The sequence below is a fragment of the Notolabrus celidotus genome, chromosome 17, assembly GCF_009762535.1.
Source record: "Notolabrus celidotus isolate fNotCel1 chromosome 17, fNotCel1.pri, whole genome shotgun sequence".
Taxonomy (NCBI): Eukaryota; Metazoa; Chordata; class Actinopteri; order Labriformes; family Labridae; genus Notolabrus; species Notolabrus celidotus.
Genome location: NC_048288.1, coordinates 29,426,336 through 29,452,970, shown reverse-complemented (window position 1 = coordinate 29,452,970; position 26,635 = coordinate 29,426,336). Strand labels below are relative to the sequence as shown.

The window sequence follows — 26,635 nt, the reverse complement described above, 5'->3', positions numbered from 1 at the left end:
GAAGATTCTGCAGCACAGATTCAATATCTACACAGAGCATGTTTGGACCGGAGTCTTGTTTAAATAGGACAGAACAGAAATCCAAAAAGTCTGAGGCTGGGTCATCACACTTCCTTTAAGCCTCGATAAACTCCAGACTGTTTTATTTGGTTTGGACACAGAAGTATGGGAGACTGGAGACTCTGTGTGGCTGTTTATCTCTGATGTGTCGCAGAGTTTGGGAGGAATGTAAGAAGTAGGACTGAGACTGTGAGAATGATAAAGCCACAGTCTCATGTCACTCCTCTTTTCTTTGCTTTATGATACGTCGGTTCCCAGGTTTAATTCTCTTCCCTTCTTCTTTCTTAAAGCACTTTCTTCCAGATTCTTCTCTCTGACATCTCTCTATAATTATACCCCGACCTGTGAGCAAACACATATCATCACAGCAGAGATGAAGCCATGGCGACCGCTCTGTTTTCAGTGTCACTAACCTGATTAGCTTTAGCGTTCTCGCACACAAACGTCTCGTAATTGGTGGCGAACGTGGGAGCGTTGTCGTTGACATCCAGCACTCTGATGTAGACGGGCACACGGCTGATCTGTCGGGGGTTATCTAGGAGACACAAAAGAGCACAGGGTGAATTCACACTCAGAATACCGCTGACACGTGGAAGTCCCCAGGCTCGCTGTAATAAAATGTTGTCAGCTGAGAGGAAAGTTTAATTAACATGTTTGTGTTACGCTGACACTCGTTGTCATAGATCTGGGATGACATGTCAAAGAAATGTAATTACTCTCATGGAGAAAAATCCTTAAGGTCATGTATGTGCTTTATTTAATTAGTCTCTGATGTTTCTACATGAAGAGTGTTTCTACAAGAAGAACTTAAGTTACATTTACAGATTGAAGATATAATTAGAGTTTACATCAACTCTGAAACAATGACAGGATTCATATTAAGAAGAAAAGGTCAGTATCAGAAGAAATTACTGATTTAAAGAACTTAAGGAGGCGGAGATAATTAATCATAATATACTATAAATATACATACCGTGTTATTTTATTATATAATCTTTTATTTTTGTTTTATTTATCTGATTTTATTTAATTGATTTTATTGCAATGGTTTTATTTTACTTTTCTGGTAAATTTTAAAGATTTTAATATCATGATTTGATTTAATTTGTAGGTATTTATCTAATTTTATTCTATTGATTTTCCTGTAATTATTTTATTCTATTTTTCTGGTATTATTTTATAGCTTTTATTATTAGGATTTTATTTTTTTGTTGGTTTTTATCTAATTTTATTTCATTGATTCTATTGTAATTATTTTATTCTATTTTTCTGGTATTATTTTATAGCTTTTATTATTATGAGTTCATTAAATTTTTTTGATGGTTATCTTATTTTATTTTATTTATTTTATTGTAATGATTTTAATTTATTTTTATGATAATTATCTGATTGTATTTTATAGATTTTAATTTTAATTATGTATTTAATTTTTCTGCCATTCATCAGATTTTTTTAATGATTGTATTGTAATGATGTTGTTTATTTGTATAATATTTATTTATTTATTTGTATTAATTTTATTTGATATGTATCTGATTTTATTTTATTTATTTAATTGTCTTGATTTTTTTAAATTTCTAATTATTGAATTTCACTTTCCTCTACCTTGTTTTATCCTTGTATCATTTCACCTATTTCTGCTGTTATCTGTCTCTCTGTTGTTGCTTCATGTGAAGCACTTTGAGCTGCATGCTTGACTGTATGAAGCAGCTCCTATTAGTTCAACTTTTGGAACAATGCTGCTTCTTAAAACTTTGTGCACAACAAATCTGGAGGAGTAACTAGTCCTGGTGGTCACCCTAAAAGTGCTCTTAATTCGCTCCATGCATGAGCCGATCTTTACCTGAGACTGTCCCTGTCCCATTTCTCCACACTTAGTCCCTCACACACTTCGGTGACATTTTGCCACGTAAAAGGAACATTTACATTAAGTGTTTAAGCACATATTAAGTGGTCAAGTGCGCAAGGCTTTTTGGAATTGGATCACACTTGCCATCTTTTGGCTTCACAGTCAGTGAACATTTCTGGCGACCTTTTGAACATTCAGAGCTGATTATACAAGATCGAATTGTATCCTTACGACACGAGTGAAACCACATTTCACTTTAAAGTCTTACAGTGAGATTGTCTCGCCTACTTCTTCTTCGTGGGCTTTTTAATTGAGACAAATGAACACCACACATGAAGGCAAAGATTAAACAGATCAGCACATCTTTGTGATCTGATCGATGAGTACAGCGGGACTAGTTTGTTTGACTCGTGAAGTTAAAGCAGTCAAAATACTGACTTTATTAAAGTTAACATGTAGACATAGCCGTGTATAATCATCATCATTTCATCAGTTATATAAAAGATCTGGATTTGAAGTAAACAGAGTCCTCCTCTGTGCAGATGGCCCTGTTCTCAGAATGAACAGTACCTGTTTACCTCTCCGGAGCCCAACTCAAACACCACCAACCTGTCACTGCGAGGTAAGCTCACAGTTTCACTTCCTCTTATCTAATTTCTGATTGTGAAGTCGGGACGAAGAGAGAGAGCAGGAACACTCTCGTCCCCCTTCCCTCCTTCCTGCTGGACTTACTGAACTCTGTAGCGATGACGGAGATGTTGTGCCACGGGTTCTCTTCTCTGTCCAGCTCCCGGAGGATGAACACTGACCCGTTGCCTGCATGGATGTTGAACACTCTGTCCATGTCCGTGCGCCGATCGATGCTGTACCTGCAGAGAACACACACACACACACATGGGTTGCACATTCAGGCCAGGCCGCGTGGAGGTGTGTTGAGTGTCCCAGGTGAGGGGTAGCAGGGTACAGTCACTTCTAGAGTTTCTCAGGTGTGACCCAGAGTGAGAACACCGGTGACATTTTCTATGTGCATGGAGGTGCTCAAAACAAGTCTGACTGGAGCGTGATGGACAAGCCTGCACTCTGGCATTAATTCATTTCTTTCTATTCACTCACAAAGTTGCCTCAAGAGAAATATTTTAGCATCAATCCAGGGAGCAGGTCTGACCTGACAAAGCAGACTTAGTTGATGAAAGTAAAAACAGCTTTGTACCTGCATAAACACACAGGAAACTACAGGAGTTAACGAGCAGCCCTCTCGTTACACAAACATGTTTGCACAATCGACCTCTGCAGAATTTAACCGTGCAGAACGTTTCAGGCATGAATGCTTCAATTCTGACACATCCACCTCTGAAACATTCGTAGCTGCACAAACATGAGAATGTAAGAAAAACATTGAAGAGACGACATTACCCCCAGTGACCTGTCACAGTCACTTTAGTTCTGGACGCTGCTGTCACTCTCAGACCGACTGAGTGAAACTATCAGCTTGTTTTCACACACTTGATAATGGATTTTTATTCCACTTTGCACAAATTTCAAGTACAAAGATCTTGAACTGCAGTGAGTAAGCGTGTGATTTCAATTAACACTTTGAGCTCTGCAAGTGTCCGCAGCCGCTTCAAGGTGTTCCTTTAAATTTCTTCAAAAGTTTCACATCTCTAAGATCGGTATGACCAAAAAAAGTTGCGTCCTGTTTTGCAGATTTATGTATAATGCAAAAACTGAGGAGTGATGATTTAAGTCTTCCTGTCCCTTTAAAGTTACTAACCATAGACCTTTCTGGAGTCCCTGAGCTCCCTTGTCTCGTAGGTTCCTCTTGATCTCTGCATCAGATGGCCTTCTACTACAACAACTACTATCACTATCATCTCTCTCTCTCTTCATCTCCCTCTATCCCTCTCTCTAACTCGGTCCCAGCGGATGTACTGTATATCTCACATGAGCCTGGTCTTGCTCAAGGTTTCTGCCTGTTAAAGAAAGTTGGTCCTTGCCACTGTAACTAACTAACCATAGACCTTTCTGAAGTTCCTGAACTCCCTTGTCTCGTAGCTTCCTCTTAATCATTGCAACAGACGGCTTGCTGCTACTACTACTACTATCCGTTTCACCTCTATCATCTCTCTCTATCCTTCCATCCAACACGGTCTCAGTAGAGTGTCAAACATGAGTCTGGTCCTTCTCAAGCTTTCTGCCTGACTCCAGCTGCTACAAATACTACTATCCGTCTCACCACTGTCATCTCTCTCTCTTTCTCTCCTGCTATCCCTCTCTCCAACTCTGTCAAGATGTGTGTCTGACATGAGTCTGGTCCTGCTCGAGGTTTCTGCCTGACTTCGGCTGCTACAACTCCTACTATCTGTCTCACCTCTATCATCTCTCTCTCTTCATCTCCCTCTATCCCTCTCTCCAACATGGTCTCAGCAGATGTGTGTCTAACATGAGTCTGGTCCTGCTGGAGGTTTCTGCCTGTTAAAGGAAGTTTGTCCTTGCCACTGCAACTGGAGTCCCTTCTTTGTCTCTTAAGTTCCTCTTGATCATTGCAACAGATACAACTACTACTATCCGTCTCACCACTATCGTCTCTCTCTCTTCATCTCCCTCTATCCCTCTCTCCAACGCAGTCTCAGCAGATGTGTGTCTAACATGAGTCTGGTCCTGCTGGAGGTATCTGCCAGACTCCAGCTGCTACAACTACTACTATCCATCTCCCCACTATCATCTCTCTCTCTCTCTTCATCTCCCTCTATCCCTCTCTCCAACACGGTCTCAGCAGATGTGTGTCTAACATGAGTCTGGTCCTGCTGGAGGTTTCTGCCTGTTAAAGGAAGTTGGTCCTTGCCACTGTAACTTGCTAAATGCTGCAAAGTGCTCTGCTCATGGTGGACACACCACAGCCATTTTGCAGCAAGGGGGCTTTGGTACGCTGTTGTTTCTGCAACAACAATAATATCCATGATATCACAATTCAGTGACTTGAAAGGTGAGAGCTTTAGTTTCATTTTGCATCAAGATTGAAGACTCTAGCTATCACGGTTTTTACTTTGAAGATCAGTTTAAAGATTGGTCAGTAAAGACGTTTCTAGGGGACTAAGTGTGATTCTTTGGTGCAAAATATCCCGATCATTGCTCCCACAATGTTTAAAAAATGAGTCTGGACATGAGTCAGAGTTGAAGCAGAGCTTCCCGAGTGCCCGGTCACACCTCCAGTGACGTCTATAGGTAGTGATGTGTGTGAACTGACCCTTTAACATGTGTAGTGTACTGTAATCCACGGTGCTAACACTGCTGAATAGTCTGTTCTGTGCTGTTGACAGATTCATGTAAGTGTTTGCGCTGCCACACACACACACACACACACAGACACACACACACACACTGGCGAGCCAACAGGTTATCCAGTCGTGTTGTTTTTCTCTGCTTCCCAGACTCCTGTGATACATCAGTGTGATTAATGGAGTAGCAGGCATCAGGAGGGCTGGCGTTAGAGAGGAGGAGACCCCCGAGGGGAGACTATGAACCTGGGCTCTCAATGCACCGCCGCACCGCTCTCTCCTCTCTCTGCTGATCCTCCCCTCCTCCGCCCTCCCCTCCCTCCCCTCCTTCCTTGCTGCTGCTGCTCCTGCATCAACCATTTTAGTGTCTTTATCTAAACACTCCCTCCCCATCTCTGCCCGCCTCTCCTCTCCGGCTCCCAACACCTCGCTGGCCCCGACAGTAACTCTAACCTCGTTAAATCTGCGTCGGTCGTGGGCTTTACTAATTGCTTTTCTAATATTCCCAATAATTCAGCCGGCTGGGCCTAACCCTTCCCCTGATTAATGGCGGAGAGATAACAGCGCGCCTCGTCCTGACCGGGCATCTAAAGTGCTGCACTCAGCAGGCAGGCAGCTGGCAGGACGTGGAGGCCAGGCAGAAGGACGTGGAGGGTTACAGAAATGTTGGTGATCAGCGGGTTGGGGTTGATATCCTCTTTCCTCCTGCAGAAGACACACAAGCTGCAGGCCTGACGCTGAATTTTCAGGAACAGGAGTCAGTGAGCCTCTCATTTAACTTCGATTCAGGAATTAGAAGCTCACAAGACGTCTAGTTGGACTTGTGCATGACTTTATTTATTTAAGTTAAGCTGCTGAAAACATGGCTATGACTTTTTCTAAATGAATGAAAGTGACAATCTCCTCAAACTCTTTTTAGTGGCTGAGCTGAATCTCCTGACTGACTCACACGATCCTCATAAACATGAAGCGAGTAGTTCTTGACAGATAAATATAAAGTATGTGCATCGCCAACGCAGGAGTGTGTTTAACCTTCATTTGTTGTACAGCTTATCGGCCAGGAGGGGGCTAAATCCTGATTGTATAGAGATGAATGATAAAGATGATAAACTGGCACTTTTGGGGCGGGGCTTCTTTGTGATTGACAGGTCGTTAACACAAATACAAAGTCTCGTTCCGCCCTCTTTTATCCCACAGACACTTTGAGGTGTTTGCTGCTCTTCATTTGATAGGAACATTGTGTTTAAAGCCTCTTTGCACACAGGGAAACATGGGATCATAAAGTCTGCTGATGGGAAAGAGGTTTGCAGAGTATGGCTAAAGTCAGCAGAGCTAGCACCACCAGCCTTGGGTTAACGTCCACGTGCCTGTGCTGGTTACACATTGCCAACCATACACAGCCTACATACAACTTTATCTCCATTCTCTAGATCAACTTACAAACTGTGCAGCGATACAAGATGCCACCTGTCACCTGTGCTGGTTTACATCCTGGTAGTAGAGCATTGTAGCCTTCTGGCCATTAGATGGACCTGCAGCCCTGTCTTGTGGCAGGTGGCTGCACTAAGACTGGCTTTATTGGTAGAATAGGCACCCTATGTAGTAGCTGAAGTCCTTGCAGCACTGGACATGGGGTCGATTCCCTGTCCCAACAAGATTTGGTGCATATCATCCCCCACTCTCTACTCCTTCACATTTCCTCGCTCCCTTCATCTGTTCTTTCTAATAAAGGCTGGAAAGCTGAGAAATAGCATTGGTTGATTCACCAAACCCTCAGTCCTCTCGCCAAACATGGCTGCTATAAGCTTAAAATAAGAACATAGAGTTAAAACATGGTCCTCAAACTAAAGGGTAATGTCACAGATATGATGTGAACTTGTAGTTCATGCCAGCCAACAAATGAGACTCAGATTCTGTTGGGTCAAACAAACTGCTGTTAAATGGAAGATTGACACCCTCATCATAGCTACCTCACAACCTCCAGGTTGAATCTGTTTTAAGGACCCAACTTTTGGATATTGCCCAATTTTGACCCAACATATGCCTTGAATATCTTATATTTTTACATTAAAATGCTTGGCATGCTTTTAAGTATTTCTTTACCTGATTATTCTGATACATATGTAACCTCCAACTCTTTCATCATCATGCCAAACCATTAAAAAGTTTCCAGTGTTTTTCCTAAGGCTGCCCTTGGTGTGACTGGAAACACTGCTTGGTATATCGCAGCACTAAAACGCTTCATTAAAAGCAGGACTAATAAAACCCTTTTAAGAGTTGGCATCTTTTAAAGACGGACGGACAGTACAGCAGGAACTCTGCAGGATCGCTCTCAGGCTCATGTAAAAATAGCTTTTATTGCACCTTTTTAATATTTGTAACGTTTGAGGGGGCTCGGACGTCGCTAATGAGTTCCTGGTGACATTGACGAACTTGCTAAAGGTCTTTATGACGGCGTATGTCACAAACAGCTGATACTGTATGTTCATTTATGCACACAGCCTTGTTTACTGATGGATTTGTGTACACATTCATGCCTAAATGTGCACATGTCCTCGCCGGTTTGTGCAGAGCAGTGTGAGCTAATAAAGATAACCGTCTCAGTGACTCTCTCATGCCAGCCAGCCCCCAGGCTTCCCACTTCTCCTCCTCCTCCTCCTGCTGCTGCCTGCTGCTGCTGCTGCTGCTGCACCGCGCGGCTTTAAATGCCACGGGGTAGCTACCTCCTTGATGATGGGCGATAAAAGAGAATGATATCATATTTGACACCTGCAATAAAGTGGTGGAACTTCAACCTTGAGAGCCAACTCCCTTAGTGCATCATAAAAATGAAAAGTCTTTGAGACAGAGTGGAAGGTGCAGCCTCACACCCCGCTGCCATTACCTCCGTTTAATAGAATACGTGCATAATTTTGTATCTGTATGAGCTAAGATGAACTTTAGTCACATTTTACTGCTGAGAGGAATTTAGTATGTACTCCACTCGTTCTGTAATCTGATGCTGTTTATGTTTGGGCGACTGGAATTTAAGGACAACAACTCACTCGTGTTAAGATAAATCTATTCATCATTCTTACTGTGTTTACTTGAGCGTGAAAATAGAGGAGTTTGAGAGTGCATCGAAAATTGAGAAATATGTCACAACTTTTACGCCATAAAATTCCTCCTTAGATGTAAAAATAGGTAAGAACAACCAAATTTTACAGACTGTCTTTTATGTGACTTCACCCTTTTCACTGCTTTTTTTATTTGTTTATTTACTTTTCATTTTTTTTGTCTAACTAAATAATTTTTTAAAATTTTATTTGATTAATTATGTATTTATTTTTCATTTTTTAATCTGTTTAATCTATCCTTTTCTATTTCCTGTGATGTGATTTCTTCTTAAAATCTTTTTATTGCCTTTAATGCCTTTAAGTATTTATTTTTTCATTTGTATATTTATTTATTTATTTATTTGTGTATTTATTTATTTATTTATTTATTTAGTTGTGTATTTATTTATTTATTTGTATATTTATTTATTATTTATTTATTTATTTGTGTATTTATTTATTATTTATTTATTTGTATATTTATTGAGTTATTTATTTTATTATTTATGTATGTCTTTAGTTATTTATTTATTTATTATTTATTTATTCATTTGTATATTTATTTAGTTATTTATTTATTATTTATTTATTCATTTGTATATTTATTTAGTTACTTGCTATTTATTTATTCATTTATTTGTGTATTTATTTATTTATAATTTTTTGAAAAACCTCTATAGCAATGGTTTATTGGTCCACTGTTTCATCACTTTATTCTGTTTAATTTATATTTATTCATTCTATTTTTTTCTCTTGTATTTTGTTTTTGGATTATCATAATTTCTCCACTCCTCTCTGTCTGCTAAAGGTTTATTTAGTCATCCGAATCCTATTTGTTTTTAAATGTGCTATATAAATTGAGTCATTAGTATTAGTATTATTATAAACTTAACTGTGATCATATTCCCTGAACTCAACTTTCACTGAGTTTCCCCACGTTTGATGATCTATGTCTTTATGTTGGAATAAGCAGGACCACTAACTATGATTAATAAGTGACCTTTAGCTTTGCAAAGTTACTTTTCATGACCACAAAATTTCCACCATGGTTAAGTTCTAACGGTGACACGAGTGACAAGAGGTGTTATTAAATTATGTAACTGTTCAAATTAAACAGCCCTGTTGTCCGAGGTCATCCACTCAGAGAGCAGCAGATACCAGCGTTGGACACACCAATTTTAAAGTCTCTGCATTGGCTTCCAGTATCTTTTAGAATAGATTTTAAGATTATTTTATTGGTTTTTAAATCTCTTAATGGTCTTGGCCCTTCTTATTTATCAGATTTGCTTTTATCATATGAGCCAGTGAGAGCCCTCAGGTCTTCAGGTAGTGGACTTTTAATGTTACCAAAAGTAAAAACTAAGACCCACGGTGAGGCAGCTTTTTATTATTACGGCCCACGTCTGTGGAACACCCTGCCTGAGGATCTGAGGGCTGCCCAGAGCATAAATATTTTTAAAGGCAAACTCAAGACCTACCTTTTTAGTCTAGCTTTTAACTAAGTTTTATTTTTATTCTTAACAGTTTTATCTATTTATTTATTTATTATCCATTTCAAATTTAGTCACTTTTATTCTACTTATTTATTTATTTTAAGTCTCACATCTGATTTTCTTTTAATGGTTTAATATTTTAGTCTTTTATTATCTTAGAAATGTATTTTACTTTGGTGATTTTAATTTCCTGTTTTGAGTTTTAACATCTTATTTTACCTCCAGTGTTTCCTCATTAAGATGACATGAGAGCGTTTCCTCAGTTCGTTCAGCAAATTTTTATTTTTATTTTTATTTATTTATTTATTTTTTATTTTATTTATTTTAGTGTTTTTATTACTATTGTTGCATATTGTGTTGTTAGCCTTAGGATTATGGGGTGGGTTCGGGGTCGGGGCTGGGGCTGGGATCTTAATTTATTCTATTTTAAGCTGTTTTTCTTGTACAGCACTTTGTGTTACAATGTCATTGTATGAAAAGCGCTTTATAAATAAAGTCTGATTGATTGATTGATTGATTGATTGATAAAGGAGGCAGTAGAGATCAGGACGCGGGCCCAGAGGATGATTAAACCAGTTTGAGAGGGCCTACATGCCGTCACACACCTGAGATGCTGTCCTAAGACTGCCTGACAACCTTGGGCTTCAGGTAGGACATCCAAACTCTCTCTCCATGGTTCAACTACAAACTTCCTGCACACACTCGCACCTACAGGCAATTCAGAGTCAACAATCAACCTGACTGTGGGAGGAAGCTGGAGCATGCATGCACAGAGAGAACATGCAAGCTCCACACTGAAAGGCTCCTGCTAAGCCGGAGATTTGAACCAGGAACCACTGCACCACCTGTCAGACTGACTGGCAATAGAGGGCATGGTCGTCCCGCAGCTTCAGGTAGGATGACCAAACTGTCTCTACATGTTTGAGAAACAAACTTCCTGCAAACACTTGTTCCTGCGGTCAATTTAGAGTCGACGATCAGCTGGACTGTGGGAGGAAGCTGGAGCATGCATGCACGGGGGAGATCTTGCAAACTCCACACCAAAAGGAACCAGGAACATTCCTGCTGTGAGGAAACAGTGCTCACCACCATGCAAGGTAAGAAAATTAAACACACTGGTGTGACTGTAAGAACTGTGCCGGACTTCACGGACCTCATGTGACGTCCTGTTTTCAATCCGCACCCCGAGTCTGACACCAAGTTTGAATTGAACTGAATTGATCATGAAATTTAAATTCAAATCAGTTTGCAATTAAGCGGCACTATCTTTAAATAATTATGTTATAAATAAGTGAAGTGGATTTAATTAACAACATTAATCTAAGAGATTAAACATTAAAGTGAAGGTCTGCTCGGTGGCTTTGTCCAGAGCTGTTTTTAATCTGTGTCTGAGGACTTTCTGAATCCTCGACTCAAACTTTCACTTTGAATCCAGATTTCAAAGTATGTGTTTGAAGGATCTGGATAAAGATACCTGTATCTTTGCTGACAGGTAAATAGTTCTGATAGTTCAAGCTCATGAACGAGTGACTTCTTTGCGTACCTCACAAGGCTGTTTTTGTCGTCAGGATCCGACGCGCTAACCGATCCCACGATGGTGTTCCTCGCCGCGTCCTCCTTCACCTCCATGACGTAGCTGGCTCGCTCGAACACTGGCGGCTCGTCCACGTCCTCCACGATGATCTTGATGGTGGCCTCGTCTCTGAACGGTCCCACTGAGAAGAAGCGTGGGTTGATGTGGACGTTCTCCACCTGGACGCTCAGGCTGTACTGACGCTTCCTCTCGAAGTCCAGCGGCTGAAAACACAGAGAGGATACGAGGTGAGGTGAGTGAAGATGTGAAACACGCTGTAACTTCACTCGCTGCCTTGTTTTCATGATTGAGGCAGAACATTCCTCTGTGACTCTTTGTTTTCATGCGGTAATCACAGCTCTTGTCCCTTAATGCTTACTTTAAAGCATTCATTTGTATGCGGCGACACGTCCTGCTGTTGACTTTGGGGATACTAATATCCATTCAGAGCATCCTGCCACATTTAATTTCAGGCCAGATTGGGATTTTATTCATTAAACTGACAATGTTTTCCGGAGCTTCTTCTAATGAGCACGTGTGAAGGGGCTCAGCGTCTTCTTCAAGGACGTTAACAACACAGCTGATGGGCACGAGCACGTGATGCTGCACTGATCAGGTCTGTGTGCTCTGCTGGACTTGTGAAGACCTTTGACATCCTGGCAGAACACCACTAACTCTATTACCACCTCTAATGTTTAGAGCTTTCTTTTTTGTGCATACCTCACTGATGACTTCATTACAGTGAAGTCTTAGCACCTTGTATCATTGGGTTTCTGAAGCAGTGATGTGAAGCCAAAACGATGGGGGTTTGGGGTTAAGGGTGGGCCTGTTGATCTTCCAGTTGTGTAAGATGCTTGATTCTGATTGGTTGAAACCCTTTGACAATGGTTATTAACTTTCACTAACACGAGCAACACCAGAGACAAACTGCTACCGACATTTTCATCTTGGATCCTGTCCAGCAATGGCATCACTTTAGTTTAGCAATCTCCATCACCATGGAATGCTACCTGACGTGGAATCACTGGGACTATTTTATAATATTGTTTACGTAAAACGGTGGATTGCTCTCTCTCGGTGGGGAGTGAGACTTTGCTCCAAGTGGGGGAGTTTAAGTATCTCGGGGTCTTGTTCGCGAGTGGGGGTAAAATGGAGCGTGAGATCCGCAGGCTGATTGGTGCGGCGTCAGCAGTGATGCGGACGTTGTATCGGACCATTGTGGTGAAGAGGAAGCTGAGCCGGAAGGTAAAGCTTTCGATTTACCAGTCGGTCTACGTTCCAACCCTCACCTATAGTCATGAGCTGTGGGTCATGACCGAAAGGATAAGATCGTGGATACAAGCGGCTGAAATGAGTTCCCTGCGAAGGGTGTCTGGGCTCGGCCTTAGAGAGAGGGTCAGGAGCTCGGAGTAGAGCCGCTGCTCTATCTTAAAGAGCTCATAGTGCCCTATTACCCCTCTAGAACTCTACGCTCCCAACATGCACGCTTGCTTGTTGTACCTAAAATCTCTAAAAGTAGTATGGGAGGTAGAACCTTCAGTTATCAGGCCTTTAGTAAACTGTGCTCTCTTTGTACAAGGCATAAGAATAGGAATAAGAATAAGAACTACAATAAAAAATAAAATAAAAATATAATAACAATAACCTTAGCTATAAATACAAAGAAACAACAAATAGGCATGACTAATATGTACAGGATTGGATGTCCAATGTAATATGTCCACTTTTAAGAGTAGGCTTCAAACTTTCCTTTTTGACAAAGCTTATAGTTAGAGCTGGATCAGGCTTGGACCAACTCTTAGTTATGCTGCTATAGGCCTAGACTACCGGGGGAACTGGCACACTGACACACTGGGATCCTAGCTCACCCCCTTCCCCCCAACCCCCTCATCACTTACTTTAACTCTGCCTGTCCCATTAAAGTTACTAACCATAGACCTTTCTGGAGTCCCTGAGCTCCATTGTCTCGTAGGTTCCTCTGAGCTGCCGTAGACGTCCTCCTGCTGTGGACGATCTGGACTCCAGCTGATACGGACGTGCTGGACTCCAGCGGCAACAGCTACTACGACTCGTCTCATCACTATCACTTCTCTCTCTTACTCCCCTCTATCTGTCTTTCCAGACCCAACTCGGTCGAGGCATGATGTGTGTCTAACATGAGTCTGGTTCTGCCTGAGGTTTCTGCCTGTTAAAAGGATGTTTTTCCTCACCACTGTAACTAGCTAAATACTGCGATGTGCAATGCTCATGATGGATTAAGGTGGGGTCAGACTGAGTCTTACCCTGTCTTGGTGTTGGATCTCTGTTCATAATTTGACATAGAGTACGGTCTAGACCTCCTATGTTTGTAAAAGCGTCTTGAGATAACGTTTGTTGTGATTTGGCGCTATACAAATAAAGATTGATTGATTGATTGATTGATTGATTGATTGATTGATTGATTGATTGATTGATTGATTGATTGATTGATTGATTGATTATCCTTTTAAAGCTGAGGCTGTACGAGTCTGGCATTTCAGGAAACAGCATCATGATGTGCAAAAATGCAGTCGTAGGAGTAGAAAGAGATCTCTCTATGGTACACCTGATTTCAGACGCAGCATTATCTGATTAATCTGATTTTTAAAAAAGCAGTGTTTGCTGTTTAAGCATCCCAAAAAATGTTGACAATACAATCCACATTGTCTTTCCCGTCTTTCCTCGTGTCGCTTTCTTTCAGCGGAAACAAAGAAACTCTAACTTCTTGGTTGTTTGTGCTTCTCTGACTGGATTCCCTGATCCCTCCACCAAACTCTGCAAAAAGCATCAATCACGCACTCGTCTCTGGATGTTTGCTGGGTGACATCTGTTCATTTTGCCTTCATTATTTCTTTTTTTCTTAAATGCAGACATCAGTACATCAGATTAGCATATAAGCAGCAGAGGGAAATTCTGTGGTTTGAGTTTTTCCTCTGACTCTAGAGTGGTATTTTCTTTTGCCTTTATGATGGAAAATACTCCTTTTTGAGCGGAAATACCTCTACTATTAAAAACCTGCAAGGACGCACATTTAAATCTGTTCAAAAGGATGATATGAAGAGCTTAAACACGGGGAATTTCATACATCCAGCCTGTTTCTGTGCTGAAGGACACGTTTTATGAACACCACTACTTTCTACATTTATATCTAAGGTATTCATCTTCAATTGAATATGAAATAACTTGATGCATGACGTGGGCCTCCTACTTTATCTTTCCACCACAGATGGGCCTGATGTTGTTTATTTATGCTAGCCCTTCATGTGCACACACATGCTTTTATTTCCAGCCACTTGTTTGCACAAAAGGCAGCAACTTGTTATTTTTCATGTATAATCCTGCATGTCGTGTTCCCTGCTTTCACATCCTATAATTTATGTTCCATGCACGGTGATTAGCGGCGTGATTCCTCCGTGATTTGCTGCTGTTTTTCTGCCGTCGTGCATTCCTAGCGCAGGTCGGCGGTATGTTCTCGCTTTTTATGTTCCCTTTTCTGAACTTTTCTGAAGTCGTAGCCGCCGAAGGTATCCACCTATTGATGGAAATAATTGGGGGGGCTCTCTGGATTTTAATGAATGTGCGCCGGGCGCTGAGCAGGAGCAGCTGGATCAGAGCGGAGCTGCCTGCTGTACATATGAAAGGACGCCGGGTCCGTGATCGTTGGAAACAGCCAATGAAAGCTCTAAAAAAATCCACATGGAATGAGCCGTTTTTCTGAAGCCATGAATAATAACACAATATGAGTCAGTGATTTTTCCCTGTTTCTTGTTAAGGGAAAAGGGAGGGGGGGGATGTGTTGCTTTGAAGGAGTGGTGCGAGCTGGAAAAGGGGTGCACTCCCACTTGACAAGCCCATTTAATTAGAAGGTTCAGAATTAGGGCACGCTCGCACCCCCACACTCTCTCAGCCCCGCACGCCGCATCCACTACTCCACTACAGCCCCGCCGCGGCTACAAAAGGCAATTATGTCATCTTCCACTTAATGATGGCATGATGGAAGCGATCGATCGGAGGCTGCAGAGAGGGCCGCTTGATAAGGCAACTGGCAGATTCTGTTGAATACATCAGAAACACACCGCAGCACACCGCTGAATGCTGCGATCCATACCTAGCATCAATATTTCTGCTTTGGTCTCAGCTGAAGGGGAAGAATGGAGCGGCGCTCAAAACACATGTACAGCCAGGGAGGGCAAGTGATGGTTGGAATCTAATAACCCCGCTGTCTGTCTTCTGGCTGTCAGAGCGTATGGAGATGAAAAAGTTTTGATCTTTTTTTCCCTTTTATTGAGTTTATTCTGTAGTTCCCCCCCTTTGTTTGACCCCCCAGATGAGAGGAGGGAGGCTCGGTGGAGGTTTGATTTGTTAGCGAGGGATCTCAATCAAACTCAGAAACCAAAACAAACTCAAACCAGAGGGGGCAGAGGGAGGGAAGGCTCTCCTTCAGAGCCAGAAACCACGTCCTCTATGGTATGCAAATCTGCTAGCATGACCACTGTAGAGGTCTGGATATATCTCTCCAGCTGTGACACTACATTACATTACACTCACTAGATATCATTGCATTCTAAAATCCTACTAATAAAGACTATTAAATAAAAGCTTCTTGCTGATCTCACACAGTGTTCAAATATGTGAAAATCTAGGTTTTTCCTTACACTTCCTGGTTTTGGAGATACAAGGTTTCTGCATGATAGTGGCGTTATGCAAACCCTTCTTCTGCCTTTCATTTAGATCCATCCAGAATGTGATTAATGTGCTGTTGATCGTTTTTGCAGATCAACAGATAAACAGTGAAAGACATGCAGAGTGGGTCGCCACAACCAGAGTGAGAGTTTAATCTGGAACCACAGGAATGCACCACCCCCATTATTCAGATTAAGGTCCAATCAGATCTGCAGTTTCATATTAATGGACCACTTTTCCAATTCTAACCAGATTAGAAATATCATGCAAACAGACCTAATGTGGTTATTTTTAATGCCTGCAGCCACAGTGAGTGGTAGGTGTCAGATAAAGCAGGACATGAGACTTAATCAGCAGAGATAAGAGGTACTGCTTTGTCCACAAGGGGGCGCCAAAACGGACACAAACTGAGGGCATCTCACAGGAGCTTTAAAGACAAAATGAGAGGTTGTTTATTATCTTGTTTTGAAACGTTTGTAAGATTTTAGTCAATATCAAGAGTTTTTTTTCTGATAGTGGCAGATTTTTTCATTACCTCCTTATACCAGGAGTTCCCAAAGTGGGGGTCGCGGGACACTAATGAGGGGTCATGGGATGTATTCCAGTATGTTTCTTTTTTTTTTCAAATTGTTAAAAATAAAGATGAAAAAAGGTTCAATTTGAAAAAAAAAACCCTGCAAAATAAAAAAAAGTTGAATTTGAAATAAAACCCTGCAAAATAAAAAACAGTTGAATTTGAAATAAAACCCTGCAAAAAAAAAGGTTGAATTTGAAATAAAACCCTGCAAAATAAAAAAAGTTGAATTTGAAATAAAACCCTGCAAAAAAAAAAAGTTGAATTTGAAATAAAACCCTGCAAAATAAAAAAAGGTCGAATTTGAAATAAAACCCTGCAAAAAAAAAGAAAGTTAAATTTGAAATAAAACCCTGCAAAATAAAAAAAGTTGAATTTGAAATAAAACCCTGCAAAATAAAAAAAAAGTTGAATTTGAAATAAAACCCTGCAACAAAAAAAAAGTTAAATTTGAAATAAAACCCTGCAAAATAAAAAAAGTTGAATTTGAAATAAAACCCTGCAAAAAAAAAAAGTTGAATTTGAAATAAAACCCTGCAAAATAAAAAAAAGCTGAATTTGAAATCCAGCAGATCCAGTGGAAGTTAACACATCAACTAGAATAGAAACCTATCAGATCTGATCCTGTGACGGATCAGAGACAGACCGGACACGTTAATGATCGGATTATGCAAACAGACACTCTAAAGATGACAAGGCGATAAGGAGACGTGTCCCACATCCTCCCCTCTCGGCCCCCTCATCAAACACCCACAGAGAGTCTCTGACCTTCCTCAGCACGATGACGCCCTCCTGCGTGCTTCTGTTGGTGCCGATGTCAAACATGCCGGGGCCGTCGCTCCTGATGATCCTGTAGTCCATCTCTGCGTTCTCCCCGATGTCGTTGTCCATGGCCCGGATCACTCCCACCGGCGCCCCGAGCTCCGTGGACTCGGGCACTCTGAACTCGTAGAGCGCTGCAGAGAGAGAGAGAACATTGATCTTTAGTGAACTGTTGGAAATAAGAGTCAGTCAATCAGAGCAACAGTGTGGAGATCCAGAGAAGAAGAAAGACTGTGCTTGGGAGTGTGAGTGAGTCAGAGGATTGTGAGCAGGGCCATGACAACAGAGGTCACATCCAAGCATTTCTTTTCAAGTCCACGTCCAGCTTTTCACACAACTCATTTAAGAGGAAAACGAAAACCTAGTCTGGATCAATTAAAGGCCTGACTAAATGCAGACTGAGATAATTCTGAAACACACAGATGGATAAGCTTCCCTGAAACAAAACAGCAGCTCTGACACCCAGGAAACATCACCACCTGGCTTATTATATCATGACCCTGTTAGTGAGAAAAGAAGGAGTGCAAGAAAGAAAGAAAATAAGATGCTATACTTAAAATAAATAATTAAAAAAATATAATAATTTATAATTAAATGAAATAAAATAGAATAAATAAAAAGTGACTAAGATTTGAACTAGATAATAAATAAATAAATAAATGAATAAATATATAAATAAATAAATAAAGTAAGGTGAAATAAAATTAAATAAATAAAAAAATAACTCAAATTTGAACTGGATAATAAACAAATACCTAAATACCTTAATGAATAAATAAATAAATAAATAATTAAATAAAAAAATAAAGTAAAGTGAAAAAAAAATAAAAGTAAAAAGTGACTAAAATTTGAATTAGATAATAAATAAATACCTACATAAATGAATGAATGAATAAATAAATAAATGAATAAATTAAATAAATAAATAAAAAAAGTAAAGTGAAATGAAAATAAATGAATAAAAAGTGACTAAAATTTGACTAAGATAATAAATAAATACCTAAATAAATAAATAAACAAATACATAAACAAATAAATAAATAAATAAAGGTGAATTAAAACTGTTGTTAGAAAAAAACTCAGTTAAAGTAAGACTAAAAAGGTCGGTCTTGAGTTTGCTTTTAAAAATATTAAAGCTCTGTGCAGCCCTCAGATCTTCAGGTAGGCTGTTCCTCAGGCGTGGGCCGCTGCCTCACTGTGAGTCTTTGTTCTAACTTTTGGTACCATTAAAAGTCCACTACCTGAAGACCTGCGGGCTCTCACTGGCTCATATGATAAAAGCAAATCTGATAAATGAGAAGGAGCGAGACCATTAAGAGATTTAAACAACCAATAAATACAATCTAAAAGATACAGACTTTCACACAACTCATTTAAGAGGTTTTTAAAATGAGTCCGGATCAATTAAAGGCCTGACTGAGATAATTCTGAAACACACAGACAGATAAGCTACCCCGAAACAAAACACCACCTCTGACACCCAGGAAACATCACCACCTGGCTTATTTTATCATGACCCTGTTAGTGAGAAAAGAAGGAGGGCAAGCGGGTGAGTCAGAGAGCAAGGCAGAGGGAAGAGTGAGTCACGGCCAATCAGAGAGCGGCGGTGTGAAGGGAAGGAGAGAGTGTGAAAAGGGAGGAAAAAAAGGCGAGTGGGAGATTTAGTGCTGCAACATTTGTAGATCAGCTGTGGAGCAGCACATTTCATACCAAACATATTTCATTTCCAAAACAGACATTTGGCCTTTAGCACAAGTTGCTGCGAGCGCCATCGACTCCCCAACTTTAGGATGTAACATAAATTCTGGGCCAATTTGCTCAACATAAATTAATTGCTTCCCCCTTCTTCCTGTAGTTTTTTTTTTTTTATTCTGTGAGATGATTTCCTGGTTTGAGGGGGGATAAATTGATGGCTGCCTGTCGGCGGCGGCGGCGGCGGTCCCAGCTGCATCTCGTATGCTTAAATAAATAGCCGGACTGCGGGAGGGAGCGGGCGTGATATACACACAGCCTGCGGAGACAAACAGCACTGACACACTAATAAAACATGCTGACAGTGTTTTGGCAACGCCTGAGTCGGCAGGTCTCTGTGACGCTGACACTTGCCTCCTCACACACACACACACACACACACACAGAGAGAGAGAGGGAGCAGCATGAGGAGGCTTCCCTTCCCTTCCCTTCCCTAAGCTAACAGGTATTTAGCATCGGGTGGAAAAGAAGAGGCATCACTCGAGCAGACAACAATGATATCGCTTCCTGACACTCTTCCTCCTGTGGGTGTCCCATTACAATATCTCTTCCTCTTTCTCCCCCGTTCAATCTTCCCCCCCCCCCGCTTCTGTCTGTTTGTCTCCCCCCTCTCCCTCCATCACAGGCTGTCTTTCTGTCGCCTGCATCACTCTTCCCTTTTCTTCCTCTATCTCCCCCTCCTGTCACCTTCTGCAGCCCGGTCGTATCCATCTCCCTCTGTCCTCCTCCTCCTCCTCCTCCTCTCACTGTTCATTCATTGGGCGGAGGGAGAAGGCCGAGATGACACTCTCCCCTCCCTCACCCCCTCTCCAAAGCTGGTGAGAGTGATAAATGCAGGGAGGAGGAGGAGGAGGGAGGAGGGGGAGGGAGTTCTGCGGTTGGCCGTGTTTGCCGTGCGCACTGTACAGTCGCTGTAACTGTGGGGGAAACACGACGACACCAGTAATCTGTCAATCTGATCTGGCTGCCGTCGCCAGCTGCCAGATGCACGAGAGGAAGTGAGACGGGCGAGAGAAGAAAGGGAGACAATGTGTGAGACTGAAAGAGAGAGTAAAGGGAAGGACTGATGATTGATGAGCGAGGGGGGGGGGGGGGGGAGAAGAAGAAGAAAAAAAAGTACAGCAAGGGCAGTCGGGAGCACTAAATTGAGAACATTGGTTTTATGGAGTAAAAGGCAGCAGAAGAAAGACTTAATAGACAAAGAGAGTGGAACAGTAGGGGAGATAAAGCCCAGTGAATGTACTCTCTTCATTTAATAGGGATTACAGGGCTGATCTGATGCACTTTGCCGGACCCTTCGCTCTGTCATATGGCTCTATATTTAATTATTCGCTGCCTTTAAGAGGCCCGCCTCAGCCGCACAAAAAAACCCTCCCTGCAATAATCCAAATTCATTTTGAAACTGACACCAGATGGGTGCCGCCTGCCCGCCTGTTTGCCCGCCTGTTTCCCCGCCTGGCACAGGCTAACGCTTACAAGTGGTCTCGGGGATAGCGGTCACTCCGTGTGGGCGTGGGATAGGCTGCCGTACTCACTCTTAGTGAAGCGCGGCGGGTTGTCGTTGACGTCGGAGAGCGTGATGCTGACGGTGGTGGTTCCCGAGAGTCCGCCCATCTGTCCGGCCATGTCTTTGGCCTGGATCACGACCTGGTAGTTCTCTTTGACTTCTCGGTCCATGCCGGGCAGGGCGGTCTTTATGAGGCCTATGAGGGGGGGAAACAACAGATTCATGGTTAGGAGAAGAAGTCGTAATAAAACACTGAAATATTAAACTCTTAAAAGGAAATAACATGCTATACTTGAAATAAATACACAAATCAAATCAAATCAAATCAATGACTAAAATTTGAACTGGATAATAAATGAATAAATAAATGAAGATTAAAAAGAAGTTGCTGAATGAACTCATGATATCTTAATGAGGAAAAACTAGAGGTAAAAATAAGATGTTAAAACTCAACACAGGAAATTAAACTCACCAAAATAAAATACATTTCTGAGATAATAAAATACTAAAATATTAAACCATTTAAAGAAAATAAGATGCTGTAATTAAAATAAATAAATAAACAAAATAAAATTTAAAAAAGTGACTAAAATTTTGAACTAGATAACAAATAAATAAACACAGCAAGGTGAAATTAAATTAAATAAAATATATAAAAAGTGACTAAAATTTTAACTGGATCAGAAAGAAAGAAAGAATGAAAGAAAGAAAGAAAAAGGAAAGAAAGAATGAAAGAAAGAAAGAAAAAAGGAAAGAAAGAAAGATAGAAAGAAAGAAAAAGGAAAGAAAGAATGAAAGAATGAAAGAAAGAAAGAAAGAAAGTAATAAAGAAAAAAGGAAAAAAAGAAAGAATAAAAGAATGAAAGAGAAAGAAAAAAGGAAAGAAAGAAAGAAAGAATGAAAGAAAGAAAGAAAAAAGGAAAGAAAGAAAAAAGGAAAGAAAGAAAGAAAGAAAGAAAGAAAGGAAGAAAGAAAGAAAGAAAGAAAGAAAGAAAAAAGGAAAGAAAGAAAAAAGGAAAGAAAGAAAGATAAAAAGAAAGAAAAACGGAAAGAAAGAAAAAAGGAAAGAAAGATAGAAAGAAAGAAAGAAAGAAAGGTGTAATAAAACTGCTATAAGAATAAAACTCAGTTAAAAGCGAGATTAAAAAGGTCGGTCTTGAGTTGCTTATAAAAATGTTGATGCTCTGTGCAGCCCTCAGATCTTCAGGTAGGCTGTTGCACAGGCGTGGGCCGTGATGATAAGAAGCTGCCTCACTGTGAGTCTTTGTTCTAACTTTTGGTACCATTAAAAGTCCACTACCTGAAGACCTGAGGGCTCTCACTAACTCATGTGATAAAAGAAAATCTGATAAATAGGAAGGAGCAAGACCATTAAGAGATTTAAAAAACAATATAATAATCTATTCTAAAAAGATACAGGAAGCCAATTGGTGTAATGTGGGCTGTCTCGATGGTGCAAAAACAAGGAATCTTGTGACATTTATGGACAAAAAAATGAAAGATAAGAAGCAAATGAACTGATAAACTGAAAGAAACATTATAAGAAGTGTTTAACTTAGTTGTCAGGAACATTCTCTGACACCTGACCCTCCTGAGAGTCGCAGCACAAAGCCCGACGCTGCACCCGCGTTCGTTTATTTGACTCCGATGCATCATCAGCGCCTCATTTGTCCGTTTTTCGCTCTCCACTTTCTATAACTAAAAGCTTTTTTTTTTTTTTTTTTGAGGTGTACTCAACACAAGAGGACCCCCCGTGACATCATCGACCCCTCAACTGCGGGTCAAGAGCGTGCTTTCAAAGCTGCAAAAATAACCAAGATGGCAGCGGCCCAAAATGTCAAACACAAAGCTTCAAAGCGGCGGGTTAAGTCAGCGGCGGTGAAAAAAGAGATAACCCTGCATGCTGGGATTTACCTTCTTTGTGACATTTTGTAATCAAGATCAGGGGTTCAAGTGTGGGTCCAGACCCCTTGGGGGGTCACGAGACACAAATGAGGGGTGGTGAGATGTTATCTAAAAATATGTATTATACTTATTATTTATGTTTGTTTATTTACCTTGTTTTCTTTAGTTTTTCTTCCTTTTTGTTTGTACTGTTAATTATTATTATAATTTTTCTATTTTTTGTATTTATACATTTTTTCTTCTCTTTGGTGGTTTTGTATGACCTATATATATAATTTGTTAAATTGTGGTGAACAAAGAAATACTGAAAAAAATACACCAAAAAAAATTGAATGACAAAAGTTATCTAAAAATAGTAAATTTCACCCAATTATAGTAAAAAATTATTAACAAAATGAGTAGCTATTAGAAATAAAACCTTGAAAATAGAAAATATAATGAGTTTTTTTCTGCCTTTCTTTTCACCAGATGACTCCTAAGTTTAGAGTTAGTGATCAGATAATTATCAAAAGCATCAGTAGCATAGGCCAGGGCTCCCATTCTTTTCCAGAGATCATTTTCCAGGACATTTTCAGTGACGTTTTGAACTCTCTCAGAGATTTAAACAAGTTTAAACTGTTTTCCTGCGTGGCGATGTCTATTGTGATCAGCGATGTCAACAACGTGCATTTTCTGTGCAGCTGTGTCGCTCCTTTTCTTCTGTTCGTTTTCACTATAAGGAGTTTGCACTCCTACTAGCTAGAGTACGGTAATTGAGCTCTCAGCCTGCAGGGAAAGTTGTGAGGCACAGACCCCAGAGCTCTCTGCCGGACTCCACTGGTCACTCTTTAACTTAAATATAAGACTCTTTGAATCAAAAGAGAGCTCCACAAGGTTAATGTACCATAAAACATAAACGGTAGAGATGACAGTGGACTTCAGGAGAAGCCCCCCCCCCCACTCCCCCCCCTCACCATCCTGAACAGCACTGTGTCTACTGTGGACTCTTTCAGGTTCCTGGGATCCACTATTTCCCGGGACCTGAGGTGGACCTCCCACATAGACACAATCAGAAAAAAGGCCCAGCAGAGGATGTACTTCCTGCGTCAGCTCAGGAAGTTCAACCTGCCCCAGGAGCTGCTGATCATGTTCTACACCTCCATCATCCAGTCTGTTCTGTGTACCTCCATCACTGTCTGGTTTGGCTCTGCAACCAAACTAGACAAACACAGACTGCAACGGACTATAAGGACTGCAGAAAAAATCATCGGTGTCGACCTGCCCCCCATCCAGGACTTGTACCGGTCCCGGGCCAGGAAACGGGCAGGTAGCATCACCGCTGACCCCTCACACCCTGGACACAAATTCTTCAAACTCCTCCCCTCTGGCAGGCGCTACAGATCACTGTGCGCCAAAACAACCCGCCATAAGAACAGCTTCTTCCCCCAGACTGTCACTCTGATGAACACTAAACCATAACAGTGTCATACCTGTTGGATCAATACTCTCTGTAAATATACATGTAGATACACAATGTAACAATTCTCCAAGCAGAATTCCATATTTGTATTTTTTGTATTATTTAACTTCTATTTTATAATGTAAAACTACCTCTGCAACTCACCACTGCACTTTATCATATTATTTTAGCCTGTACATATTAGTCAAGCCTATTTGTTGTTTCTTTGTATTTATAGCTGAGGTTATTGTTATTATATTTTTATTTTATTTTTTATTGTAGTTCTTATTCTTATTCCTATTCTTATGCCTTGTACAAAGAGAGCACAGTTTACTAAAGTCAAATTCCTTGTGTGTTCAAGCATACTTGGCGAATAAAGCTGATTCTGATTCTGATTCTGATTCTGAAACAATATACCCCTGTTTTCTGTGAATGCAATGAGCTTTCAATAAATAAGGATGTGTTTTTTTAAATCGTAGTCATGTTGGAATAATTTTCCAGGACATTTTACTTTTTCTCCCATTTTCCAGGTGTTTTTTCCAGGACTGGATAACTGGTCAACTGTTTTCCAGGTTTTCCACGTTTTACTGTATGTCTTTTCTAACAAGCTAGAAAAGTTTCAAAACCACACAGTACTTGGTTGAAACATTATATTTTAACAACAAAATGACAGCAGCTCCACCGCGTTTTACAACTCCAATTTCTATTTTTGGTATTTTTGGTACTCACTATAGGGGGCTGGTTTACTCCAGAAACATGCATACTGTTTCTGTATATGTTGAGGAGCTGCTGTATTAAAAGGAGTTGTCTTTCCACAGATATTAGGGTTACCATGTTTCTTTTATGAGTCTAATCCATTTCTCTTTTGCTGTGGCTCAGCATTTAAATAACCTTTATCACCGGATCAACTACAAAATACTCCTCACCTTCAAATCCAAACACAACCTAGCCTCTCCATATCTCTCTGACCTCCTCCATACTGCCACACCCGTCCGCACCCTCAGATCCTCCTCCTCCATCCACCTCACTGTCCCCTCTGCTCGCCTTGTTACCATGGGGAGCAGAGCCTTTACCTGCTCTGGAACTCTCTCCCACCTGGTCTCTGTAATACTGACTCACTCCCACATTTTAAATCCAAACTCAAAACTCATCTGTTTAAACTGGCTTACTCCATCTGACCACAACTCCTCTGTCCATTCACTTAAAACTTTTTAAATTGTGTTTTTTTTACTGTTTGTTATTTAAACTCTGTTTGCTTTTAATGATGTAAGGTGACCTTGAGTATCAAGAAAGGCACCTATAAATAAAATGCATTATTATTACATTGGATGGTTTAGTCAGACTTTCCTAAAAAGTGCTTTCACAAATGTGGGATTGAAATTGCATTAAAATGTACAAAACAGTGAAATGTATCTTGCATGGCTCAGCACCCCTAAACATCCAATCCTAGAATTGCCCCTGTTTAGTAGCAGCAGGTTAATTCATAACGACACAGGAAACACAGACACCTGCTCACATAGGGTCATTTTCTGCAGACCAGCTAAATGAAGCCACATTAAATCACTTTGAAGGACAGTGGGGGTCACAAGTCTTTGGCACCTATATTTGGGGGTTGCGGGCTGAAAAGTTTGGGAACCCCTGATCTTCATCTTGATTTCAATGCATGAAGCCTGTGGTGCACCACCTCAAAAATGACATGCAAGGCACTGCAGACAGCAAGCGCTGTGATTAGTCCACTGGGTAGCATCGTACTTCCTGGATCTACAACATTTCCAGAATCACTGTGCGTCCATCTCCTTTGACGTCTTCTCTGTTTTCTTCTTTGCAATAATTGCGGTATGCTAAGTTGCTCAACATTTATCAGCTCCAGCTCTTAAATAGCATGCTCAGATAATACGCTCGTTAGTTTCCTGTGCACAAACAAGAAGAAGAAGAAGAAGCCCAAACACCAAAGGGTCATTTTCTGCAGACCAGCTAAATTAATCCACATTAAATCACTTTGAGGGACTGTGGGGGTCACAAGTCTTTGGCACCTATATTTGGGGGTCACGGGCTGAAATGTTTGGGAACCCATGATCTAGATTAACCAGCTGTTTCCGGTGTTTCTGCAGCCAGCCTCTAGTGGACGCTCAATGAACTGCAGGTTTTAACTAGCCGAGTGGACTTAATATTTTAAGACTGGAGGTTGCATCTTGATTTCAGTGCACGAAGCCTGCGGTGCACCACCTCAAAAATGACATGCAAAGCACTGCAGACTGCAAGCGCTGTGATTAGTCCACTGGGTAGCATCGTACTTCCTGGATCTACAACATTTCCAGAATCACTGTGCGTCCATCTCCTTTGACGTCTTCTCTGTTTTCTTCTTTGCAATAATTGCGGTATGCTAAGTTGCTCAACATTTATCAGCTCCAGCTCTTAAATAGCATGCTCAGATAATACGCCCGTTAGTTTCCTGTGCACAAACAAGAAGAAGAAGAAGAAGCCCAAACACCAAAGGGTCATTTTCTGCAGACCAGCTAAATTAATCCACATTAAATCACTTTGAGGGACTGTGGGGGTTGCCAGTCTTTGGCACCTATATTTGGGGGTCA

The 26,635-nt window shown here is 40.8% G+C and overlaps 1 protein-coding gene across 1 annotated transcript in view; it reads right to left on the bottom strand.

Moving 5' to 3' along the window:
* The window catches only part of LOC117829337 (cadherin-6-like), a 113,032-nt gene that overhangs the window by 12,059 nt on the left and 74,338 nt on the right, over positions 1-26,635 (bottom strand). Inside the window, exons 5-9 of the mRNA XM_034706966.1 lie at positions 20,730-20,897; positions 17,389-17,576; positions 11,316-11,569; positions 2,642-2,778; positions 474-595 (exon numbers count right to left, since the gene is read on the bottom strand). Of these exons, the coding sequence (XP_034562857.1) occupies positions 474-595; positions 2,642-2,778; positions 11,316-11,569; positions 17,389-17,576; positions 20,730-20,897 (869 nt within the window). The remainder of the gene's footprint in view (positions 1-473; positions 596-2,641; positions 2,779-11,315; positions 11,570-17,388; positions 17,577-20,729; positions 20,898-26,635) is intronic.